Here is an 11931-nt window from a genome sequence, read left to right as displayed (position 1 = left end):
AAAGGAGAAAAGAGAAGGAGACCTTACTGGATCGCAAAGAGGAGAAAAGAGGAGACCTTACCGGATCGCAGAGAGGGGAAAAGCGAAGGAGAATCTCAACAGAGAGATCCAGGGGATGAGAGCAGAGAAGACAAACCTAGGGCACGGGATGAGGATCACAGAGGAAGAAGGAGAATTGCAACAGATAGATCCAGGAATCGCAGCTAGGGCACGGGATGTCGCTGGGGTAATATCGCAAAAGTTAAAAAGATACACGGGTCGCGGGCTTCAACCCGCGGGCGATGTCTAATAGATAAGATACACGTGTATTCTCGAACGCACGCCAACCGCACAAAACAAACATTCCCAGTGCGTTTTGCAAACACATAAGCAGCCCCAAACGTACCTTTAGTTGTCAGAAAGCTATGCATAAAAATGTGTATTTCACTTTTAAAAAGCAAGTAAAAGTGATAGTAAAGATTTGAGAATTATGCATCTAATATAGAAGTTTAGTTGTTTAGATATGCCAATGCATAAGAATTGTGTGGTACATGTAAATGTCCCTTTTCCCTTACAAGCAATATTTTTGGTTTCTCTCTTCAAGTCTCATACACATCGTCTGCTTCTTTTGCCAGGTAAGAGCAGAAGATGTTGCTGCTCGAGTGGAAAGCATCTTGGATGAGCTAAGAGCATCGAGGAATGAGGTTTCGACACTCCAAAACAAATTGGCGATGCTGAAAGCATCTGCTGCCAAGGAGAAGGCCATCACTGTCGGAACATCTAATATCAGGTGATTATGAATATGTGAAATTTACAATTCTTATGTATATACATACCTCACATCTAAACTTTCATATTTACCTACACTGCATTTTGGTGCTTCAAACCTATGCATGAAAAAGTGTATTTCACTTTTAATAAGTGATAACATTGCTATTTTTAATGCAATATTAAAATTTTGAGTGCTATATATATATAAATATGAAAGTTTAGGTGTGAGATATATAAATACATAAGAATTGTGTGCCGTACCCCGAATATGAATATTTATAACCCAACACACTTCCCTTTTACTCCCAACCTTAACTTTGCACAACTATATTTAAATCAAATATGAATGTTTCTCAGATTTATCATCGAGAACATGGGCGACACGGACTTTGATGCGCTTAAGAGTGCAGCTGAGTTCCTGATTGATTCGCTGCAAGATCCTGCAGCTGTGGTTTTGGGGTCATGCCCGGGCGAAGGGAAGGTGAGTTTGGTTGCAGCATTTAGTCCTGGTATTATTGGGATTGGACTCCATGCTGGGAAATTCATAGGAAGCATAGCTAAGATTTGCGGAGGCGGCGGAGGTGGAAGGCCTAACTTCGCTCAGGCAGGTGGAAAGAAACCTGAGAATTTGCCGGATGCGCTCGAGAAAGCTCGATCAGAGCTCATCGCTGCTTTCACTGATATGAAATAGGTGAAATTTGGAGTAAAGTTGCAATTCAACTTATCTTGCATTATTGTTCATGATGTCCTGAAGATTTATGTGGTTTCAAAGTTATTGCTCAGTGTAACATATATAAAATATAGTATAATATCATATTACCCATAGTTTGTGTACATTTGCAGTATGCGTTTGTGTTAGATTGATCAACTCTTCTGTGAATATTTGAAGTGAATTTGAACTGGAAAGAGTTATACAATGAAACTTTGAGTTGCATAAGAAATTTTCGATATTAATGCATGTATTGTCATAAATTTTGCTTAAATCATCATTGATCCTACCCCTCCTATGTATTAACTGGGCAATTCCACATATTGCAAATAAGACCATGAAACTCTTAAGAAAACTTGAAATTTAAAAATAAACTAAGTAGTATCGGTAGGATCGTTTCTTTATTTTTCTAGAAAAAAAAGGATTGAATTTTTATAAAAAAAAATGATACAGAATAGAAAGATTTGCATACATACCACCCAATTCCTATGTAATTACATATTTAACACTGAAATTGTACTTTCTGAATGTCACCTTTCCGATGCACGAAAAGGTGTTTCATTTTGAAAAGTCAAATGATATTGTGTTGTATTTTATGGTGTTTTTTAATTAGGGGTATTCTAATTTTTTTACTTTATTTACTTGTATATTCTAGTCTTCTATAAAAGAGACTTAGGGTCTGTGAGAGCTGCCTGGTGAGAAGTTTTGAGTTGTAATCCAAATTCGTTTTTCTCACATTTGGTGCTAGTGGAATCTCCACCCATGGACGTAGGCGAATTAACTTAACGTCGAATCACATAAATCTTTTGTGTATGATTGTTGTGTGAATTTACACACTTCCTCATTGTTTTTGCGTAACAATTAGTATCAGAGCGTGTAGTTTTTGGTTTGAGAATTGACGACATCAATTGGATCGTGTCTTGGCATCGATAAAAGCATATCTAGTAGTGTTGGTGACGATCTTTGCAGCAGATCGTTTGACGTGCTTTGCCGGTAGATTTGACGGTTGCTACGATAATCTCGACGACATAGTCATTGCTCAAAAAGCCCATTCAGTGAGCTATTGACAGATCTGTTAATTTAGATGAGGAGGTTGGATATGAAAACAAGACGCCTTTTCTATTGAATTTGTTCCCGGATAAGTACGAACTTCACTATGACGCTCATTCATAGGAAAGAGGTTTTGAATTATAGTGAATTTACTACGACGCTGTTAAATCATGACTTCCGTCGAAAAGACAAGGAGTCCACAAAAATGGAATCAGCTGAAGCACCTACACTCCAACGTGATAGATACAAGAACAAGAATAATTTGATAAAGAAAGGTGACAGCAACGACACTTCTCAAAAGTGGGGCAAGTATCGTAGGTGCAGTTAGGAAAAATCAGTGTGCTTACTTTTGAGAGACTAGTCATTAGAAGAAAATTGTTTGAAGCTGCAGGAGAAAGAAAAGAAAGTTGCATTTGAGGCGAAAGCAAATTTCATTATCGAAAGATGTGAAGAGGCGGATTCAAATGTATCATTGTCTGCAGTATTTCACATTTTGTTTACAGATGATTCGTGTTGAATTCTGAACACAACTGTTATCTATCATATTTGTCCTCATCAAGAATGGTTTTGCACGTACAAGGAACTGGATAGCAGTGCAGTGACTATGGACAAAGATCAAGCTTGTCGTACTATTAGTGTTGGGAGTATCTTTATCAGGATGCATGATGTTACTGTGAGAGAGCTAGCTGTTATTAAATATGTTCAAAATATCAGGAATAACTTTTTGTCAGTTGAGGCTTTAGAGTCCAAAGGCTATAAGATCGTTATTGAGGCAGAAGTTGTGATAATATATCGTGGAACAATGACTTTTATGAAGGGAGTTTGTCATCACAATCTTTACTACCTTCAGCGTAGTACATTGAATGGAATGACTGTTGTTGTTGATAATTCTTCTGACGCCACTATGTTGTGGCATATGCGGCTAGCACATGCTTGAGAGGCTTCACTTCAGGCTTTGGCGAAGAAATGATTGATCAAAGGAGTGAGCACTTGCAAGCTAGATTTCTATGAATATTGTGTGTCTGACAAGAAGACACAAGCATCTATTGGGACTGTCATCCACAATACATAAGATATTTTAGCGTATGTTCACACAGATATTTGGGTCCTGATGAAGACAACATCAATCAACAGGCGGAGAAACTTTGTCTCTTTTATTGATTTTTATTTTAGTTATGTATGGGTGTACACCATGAAGCGCAAAAGCAAGATGCTAGAAATTTTCATAATTTGGAAAAAGTGGATTGAGACTCATACTGGTAAAAAGATATGGTGTATCGAATCAGATAATGAGGGTGAATACACTTCAGATGCGTTCTTGCAAAGTGCCAAAGAGATAATATAGAGCACCACTTCACTGTTCGAGAGACACCACAACAGAATGGGGTGACAAAGAGGATGAATGACACTTTGATAGAGAAAGTTCGGTGTATTTTTTCTAATGCTGGGTTGGATATAATCTATTGCGTCGATGTCATAGAAAATGCTAGTCACTTGGTGAACCATCTGCCTTCTGCGGCTATTGAGAATAAGACCCTAAAGGAGATGTGTTCGGGCATCCTGCTAGAGATTATGAACACATGAGAGTGTTTGAGTGTCAAACTTAGTAATAAGTGCATAATGATAAACAAAAACCACGAGCAAATTAAGTGATCTTCATTGGCTTCAGGCGTGGAGTCAAGGGCTTTAAGCAGTATGATTAGTAAGAAAGGAAGATTGTCATTAGCACAAATGTTAAGTATATGAGGTAAGCTTTTTAAAATATTGAAACTCAAAGTGGGTGAAAAGTTTTACTGGGACCACAAATATGCAACAGAAGTTGGAGTTTGATGTAACTTCATTTGTTCCATAGAGTTCGTCCACTATGACTCAAACTTCTCAATCAATTGCAACTCATGAGGTATCTGTTGATATTACTTAAGAGAAGGCGGAAAAACTTGTTGAGGATGATTCCTGCTCAGGAATCTATTACAAGGAGCAGGACTAGGTGGCAGAATGTCCCAAAATCAGCTTGACTGAGAGATCACATTGCATTTACACTTTCAATCATAGAGACAGGAATTCTTTGTCACTACAAAGAACTGGTGGAGAGCCCATACTGCAATATTTGGAGAGCGATAATGGATGAAGAGAAGGAGTCTCTTTGAAGAATAATATTTGGAGGTTTGTGAAGCTGATGTGAGGTACAAGAAAAAATTAGTATCGAAAGGCTTTGCACAACGAGATGAGATTAATTATGACGAAGTGTTCTCTTCAGTAGTCAAGCATCTCTCAATTTGTGTTCTCTTAGCACTTGTAGCACAATGCAGTCTGATCTTGGAACAACTTGATGTGTAGACTGCATTCCTACATAAAGAATTGCAAGAGGAGATCTACATGTTGCAGCCGCCTGGATATGGAGCATAAAAAAATGTTGTTTGCAAACTAAATAAGTTTTTATATGGGTTGAAGTAGTCACTATGACAATGATATAAAAATGAGCAATGCAAGAATGGACAGGAGTACGCGAAGAGCCAGTAAGATCATTGTGCATATTTCCAAAAATTGGTCAATGACGAGTTCATTTACTTGCTTTTATATGTTGATTGCATCTGTCAGTCATATTGGGGGTTGATAAGATGAAGAATCAACTGTCCAAACATTTTGAAATGGAGTTGAGTGAAGCTCGTAGAATTCTTGGCATGGAGATTCTCATGGACAAGTATGTTGGAAAGGTTTAACTTTCGTAAGAAGCTTATGTTCGTAAGGTGTTGAAGAAATTTGGGGTTGATGAGTTAAGTAAGGCAGCGAGTCTACCCTTTGCATTGCAGTTTTAGTTAAGTTTTGATCAGTTTCTTGAAGATGATCAAGAAAGGAAAAATTTGTGATCGGTTTCTTATGCTAGTGTAGTAGGCAGTCAGATGTATACATGATTTGTATTAGACTATACATTGCATTAGTAGTTGGTGTTGTGAGCAAATTCATGCATGATCCAGAAATGAGTCATTGACAGGTTGTGAAGAGTATTCTAAGGTATTTGAAGGGTACAATTGATATTGGTTTGGTGTTTGAGAGACTGCCATTCAATGTAGATTTGTGTGTAGGCTACACTGACTCAGACTATGCAGGTGAAATGAATAGACAGAGATCTACAACTGGTTATTTATTCACATGGGTAAGAGATTCAGTCAGTTGGAGATCAGTTCTCCAGTTTAATGTGTTTTGTCTACTACAAAGATTAAGTACATGACAATCACAGAGGCGATGAAGAAAGCTATATGGACGCATGACTTATTGTATGCCTTGGGAGTTGATCAGATGTCTCTGATGATGTTCTGTGACATTCATAGTGCAATATTATTGGCTACAAATTCAGTTCATCATGCTCGTACCAAGCACATTAATGCGAGGTACCATTTTGTTCGAGATTTGATTGAAGAAAGGAAGTTTCTATTGAATAAGATAAATACGAAGAATCCAATGAATATGCTCACGAAGGCATTGTCAGTCCAGAAGTTCAGTTAATGCATGAACTTGTTGAACATCCAAGTTCATGACTGATTGCCCAAAAGAGCATTTTGAAAAACTATCGAGGTTTGATCCCTTCAAGAGGGAGGTACGTAGGCAACCATCTTGGTGCACCAGAATTGAAGTTTGGAGCTCATTTGGTCATCTTTCACTTATACGTGGAGATTGTTGTATTTTATGATTTTATTTTAATTAGGGGTAATATGACCTTCTGACTTTCTTTTACTTGTAAGCTCTAGTCGTCCTATGTAAAAGGGACTTGAGGGCTTACGAGATTTGCTTGGTGAGAAGTGTTAAAATTGCAACCCAATTCTTTTTTCTTTCTCCCATCAGATGCTAGTAGAATCTCCCTCTACGTGGACGCAGACAAATCAAAGTAATACCAAACCACATAAATTTTTTGTTTTTGATTGTTATTGTGTGAATTTCTATGTTTTCACATAACAATATGAAAGATTACAGTCTGTAAAAATAACAAGTCAAGTATATAGAAATGTAAAAGAAAAAAAAAAAAAAAAAAGAAAGAAAAAAAAAAAGAATGGCGTGTATGTAAAGGCCCCTAGAAAAATATGCTAAAATCATTAAAAGAACGAGTACTGCATTCTCGTTTCTAATATTTTCAAAATTTAAATTTAAGGCAGAAATCTAGTGCTGGAGAGATTAATCGTTATACGTTAATTGCTCAAATAACATTTGCATTAACACTTACTTGGGGGTGTAGCTCATATGGTAGAGCGCTCGCTTCGCATGCGAGAGGCACGGGGTTCGATTCCCCGCACCTCCACACGCTGCAATTTTATATATATTTACTCTATATTTGGCATAGGCTATATATCTGTGTTGCGAGATTGAACTTTGGACAGTATAAAAGGAAAATGTGGTCAATAATATGAAAAAAATATTACATCTGTATTATGCATGCACAAATAACGTTCGTAGCTAATAAAATTGATGTAGTAATATGAGAAATATATTTTTGCCCGTGTTATTGTGTTATTATAACATCAAAAATATTTTCATGACACAATAATACTTGAATAACACGGAGAATATTCCCGATAGAGAAAAAACGGCACAATAACAAGGGGGAATTCTCCCGTGTTATTCATGTGTTATTGTGTTCTGGGAATATTCCTGGTGTTAAAATAACACATGAATAACATGGGGGGATTATTCCCCATGTTACTGCGCCGTTTTTTTCTCTGTCGTGCGGAATATCATGACGTGATTTCATTGACTACACATTACTCTATGTGCGTTGTACTGATGTAGTATTTTTTCTAACAATACAATGATTTCAATGTGTCAATACCCAATGAAATATATAAGTAAACTATTTGTTCTGAAGTCATGAAATATTCGAGTAAATGATTCCTTGAACTTTTAAGTGCTTATTTTCTTAATCAGCAAGCTTTCAAGTGTTTAGTTCACCCCTCAATTAATCAAATTTGAGCCAAGTATATTCTATTGTTACTTTCAACATTTATATAGTTGAAAATTGGTAAGAAAATTGTCATATTCCATTAAGGGAGGTTTACAACAATCATCGGAAGTTTGAGAAGAATGTCGATTGTCTTTGCATGTAAGTCGAAGGACAGTCGTGATTCTGATTCTGTTCAAGGAGAGTTATATCCAACTAGCCAGAGAGAGTAAGGGTCCGTTTGGGGCAGCTTATAAGTGTAGGCGGCGTTATTTTCAAACCCCCCGCCGTACCGTTTGGTTCGCGCGCTTCGCCAGCTTATCCGAAACTGTGTTTAGGATTTTACACTAAACACAGGCCGCGGGTCGACCCCTGCGGCCGGCCCGTGGTCCGCGTTTCAGGATAAGCAGCTTATCCTGAAACGCACAAGCTGCCCCAAACGGACCCTAAGTTTCTGTGAGTTTTACGAGCTTTGTTTTCGTTAAGGGTTGTTTTGAATTATCCGGTGTTTTAAAAGTTTATTGGGTACAAGAAATGCCTTTTAACATTTACATAGATGAAAATTGGTAAGAAAAGCTTTTCATGTGCGCAATTTGAGCTTTTCTTTTTAGACATATTGTATTGATTTGAGTTGATATTAAAGTTGGGAGATTCAAGATGCAATGTTTATTCAAAAAAAGTGCCAAAGTGAACAATAAGATCAAATTACTTCAGATTTAATTTCATGAGTTGAGAAATTAAATTAAAAAAAAAAATGAAAACAAATATGAATTAATAAACGTAAAGGGTAGTATTAGTGACTATTTTGCAATAGTATAGAAAAGGACAATAATATATAATGGTTATTTATATGTCATTATAATAATACTAAATTAAAAGAAAAATAGATACACTAGTATATTCTCAATGTCAGACAAAATTTGCTATTTCATCCTGAGTCAATCTTCCAAATTGTGCATATGCTTTAACTTGACGCATTAACCATGATCTAGTAATATAACAAGAAGTAGAATTCTAGAAAGACTTGTGGTTAGTTTCGGGTTGCGATGCGGTGCGGTGTGATGGTGGTGCGGCACAGCATCACACCGTTGTTTTGTATGTTTGGGTATACTGTGTTTTGAAAGCTTTTTCATAAAGTTGCCGTTGAAATCTGGATTTTCCCACCAGTTTTATCTAGATACGATGCTCTGAATTAAAAAAAAAAAAATTGTAATAGTCACCGCAACTTTTTGAATATCAGAGTATTTTTTAACAGTTTGACAATCATTTTTTAATAAGTTGTAACTACCTCAAACAAACTCATATACTATGAAAAGAGAAAGCGCTGCACAAAGAATCAACAACCATTAGAAGCTTTACTTTTAGCATTTCTTTTGGAAAAAAGAACTGATGATTCAATTGGGAAACTTTATTTTCTTATACTTACCACATTAGAAGCAATCAATACAAAGTTAATGTTCCTTCAGCTACTAAGCTGCTTTGAAGAATTAAAGATATATAGGAGCCTAGAACTACTAAGAGAAAAAAAAAATGCTTATCTTAAGCAGTTAAAGAAAACATCAAGTGGGATCATCGCTTCTCAATCATTACTATGTTGGGTACTATCGCTCGGTCACTGCCACTATTGTGGTACATCATTCCTATTGTCAGATCCATATCTCCTAGTCGTCACTGCCATTATCATGATATGTTGTCATTGTCAAATTGACAATAAAAAATCATCATCTTTTAGCGATCACTATTTCTATCATTGGAACACTGTTGTCTGGCAATCACCACCATCAGTGACAATGAAATCCAGATCGCTATCGCACAACTCTTATTGTTGGTCTTCCATTGTTATAGACGAATCACCATCACTTTCCTAACATTTTCTATCACTCTAATAAATATAAGTTAGTTTCCATCACTATTATATACTCTTTTATGTTGTTCAAGGGTAGACAAAAGCTTATAACATACATATGAATACTCGAATAATTTCAACTAAACTAGACAATGTGGTATTTTTCACTTTTAGCTTCTCCATATAATAATCCTGGTGTCTCTTCTATTTGCTTTTCTTCTATCTGTGCATATGTGTTGAATTTTCGTATATTGTTAAGACGTTAATATATCTTTATCGCCGCAAATTCTTAAGAAATAAAAATATTTTTTTTATATTAAATTTTGTATTTAAAATATTTTCTTAATTTTGAGTGTTAATGCATACCCTAAATTTTAATAACTAAGCCACCATACTCCCACTTTTTATCATTTTGAGGTAGTAAATTTCTTTCACTCCTACATAAAAAAAACAGAAAATTAACTTAATGTGATTCATAATTGAAGAAATAAATCATTATTTGTTTTATTGGATAAATGAGTGACAAAAATTTTAGGATAAAATCAAATCAAAATGAACTCCTGATTTCATAAATTACTTATGGAGAGATGAAAAGTTATTTTTTAGAGAAAAGTTGGCCATCAGAGGAAAAGTCGCCTATCAGAGGAAAAACTGTCTATTGGAGCGAAACTTGACCGTCGAAGAAAGATGGTCGTCTGAGGAAAGGTCGAGCGTTAGAGGGAAGTTGGTCATCAGAGGAAAATGACGGCCATTGGAGATCGTCTAAGGAAAAGTTATCCATCGGAGGAAAGTCAGCCGTTGGAGAAAAAATCAACCGTCGGAAAAAAAGCCAATTGTTGGAGAAAAAGTCTGCCGTCAGAAGAAAAGTCGTACGTCAGAGGGAAAGTCGTCCATTCCAGAGAAAGCTGGATGTCTTAGGAATGTTGGTCGTCCGAGAAAAATTCGGCCGTCGGCGGTAAGTCAACTGTCGGAAGAAAGTCGTTTGTCGAAAAAAAAAAGTTGCCTGATTCGAGGGGATCCGACCACAGGTGTGATTATGACGTCAATTCCTTTGGGCTGACGAGCATGCTGATATTTTCAAGCTATACACTAAATATTTTTTTAAATAAAATAAATAACTAAATTGCAGTAATCCGATACGAATGATTGAAATTTTAAGATGAAAATAGATGATCTATCACTAAAATTATAAATTTTTAAAATAAAAAATTTTAATTATTAATTTTCCATCACTTACACTTTAGAATCAAAATAAACAATCATTTTTTTAGGGATTCTTTATTATTATTATTTTAATTATGAGGACCAAAAAAAATAAAACTTTTCAATAATTATTTCTTGAGCTCATATTTTAAAAAAAAATTATTATTATTATTATTATCATTTTTTTATTCTTTTATAAAAAATAATGAACGCCTATCTCGGACAGGTGGAGCTGACGTGGATCCGACATGCTTATAGAAAATATCTGCCGAGAAATATTATTTATTTATTTATTTATTTATTTATTAAAAAAAATTATTATTCATTGTGTCAATTATCTCGTCCATCTTGCGATCTCTCCCTATCCGCTCCACACAGATCCCCAATGGGTACCACCGCAGCTCTCTGCTCTCTCCTCACTCCCTCTCTTCTTCCCCCCGCTATAAATCCCTCCTCCTTCCTCCGCCTCCTCCCTAGATCCCTCTCTTCCTCCTCCCTTTCGATCACCTCCAAGGCGAGCATTCGATCCCATTTCCATCTCGCTTTTCTCAACCCCTTAATCCACTGAACCTTTTGACGCATAATTTCAGAAACGGATGGTGATTCGATTTTGCTGTGAAGAAGATGATCCGAGTACGATTTCATCTTCGATTAGGGGTTCTGAGAGGAGGCTGGTGGTTAATGGCCGCACCGTCCTGTCTTCCGTGCCGGAAAATGTGATTTCGAGCTCCGTTGTCAGGTCCGGTACTGTGGAGGGCGTGTTTCTTGGAGCGCATCTCGCTGAGTCCAGCTCCCGCCATGTTTTTTCTCTCGGAATCCTCAGGTTCTGCGTTTTTTTATATTTCTGCTGAATTTGTTGATTTGGGAGTTTCGTATTTGTGATTCTGTAAAGGAAATGGAGTTGGAGTTGAGGTTTTGTTGTTTTGGAAATTGGAACGAGTTTCAGTTTGTTATAATCTGCTCAGAAAACTGTTCGTCTCATTAAAACAGACCTGGATCTGAACAATGAAGCAAGTAGCTGATCAGAAAAAGCATCAGCAAATTCTTGATTGATAACTTTGATTTTATGAGATTTTATTGTATTATTTTTAGGATATTACGCCAAACAACTCGATCATGTTGAATTCAGTAAATTAAAAATTGAGTACTATACAAGTGCAGTGACGTCGAATGTTGTTCTACTCATTCACTTCACTATTATAAAATACCGAATACATTATGAAACATCGGAGGGTATGTATTTAAATATCTAAACTTGGAATTTTTATCAATATTTAGTGATAATAAATTATGCCAAACAGTTTTTGATTTCTAAATTTAGATTTAGAAAATTTAGTAACTCCCACTTGGCTAAATTCCGGTTGAAGCCAATCAGCTCCTCATTGTCATATTGATGCACAATTTATGATGGATTCAGGGAAGCGAGATTCATGGCGTGCTTCCGCT

At 36.2% G+C, this 11931-nt stretch overlaps 1 protein-coding gene and 1 non-coding gene across 2 annotated transcripts; both read left to right on the top strand.

Moving 5' to 3' along the window:
• Positions 1 to 536: 536 nt before the first annotated feature.
• LOC110035550 (alanine--tRNA ligase, chloroplastic/mitochondrial-like) lies at positions 537 to 1587 on the top strand. Its single transcript, XM_020739793.1, has 2 exons — positions 537 to 769; positions 1108 to 1587. The coding sequence occupies exons 1-2, from the start codon at positions 537 to 539 to the stop codon at positions 1439 to 1441; spliced, it is 567 nt and encodes a 188-aa protein (XP_020595452.1). The 3' UTR covers positions 1442 to 1587.
• A 5140-nt stretch (positions 1588 to 6727) lies between these two features.
• Positions 6728 to 6800, top strand: TRNAA-CGC. The gene has a single exon. It is a non-coding gene; the product is annotated as a tRNA-Ala (tRNA).
• Positions 6801 to 11931: the final 5131 nt, after the last annotated feature.

Source organism: Phalaenopsis equestris, unplaced genomic scaffold (assembly GCF_001263595.1).
Source record: "Phalaenopsis equestris unplaced genomic scaffold, ASM126359v1 Scaffold198089, whole genome shotgun sequence".
Lineage (NCBI taxonomy): Eukaryota > Viridiplantae > Streptophyta > Magnoliopsida > Asparagales > Orchidaceae > Phalaenopsis > Phalaenopsis equestris.
This window is presented reverse-complemented; position numbering and strand designations above follow the sequence as displayed.

Excerpts from the sequence above, each read along its gene's own strand:
- LOC110035550 (XM_020739793.1), top strand. The coding sequence starts at position 537 with ATGTCCCTTTTCCCTTACAAGCAATATTTTTGGTTTCTCTCTTCAAGT. Across the intron at positions 770-1,107 it reads GTCGGAACATCTAATATCAG|ATTTATCATCGAGAACATGG; the intron begins GTGATTATGAAT and ends AATGTTTCTCAG.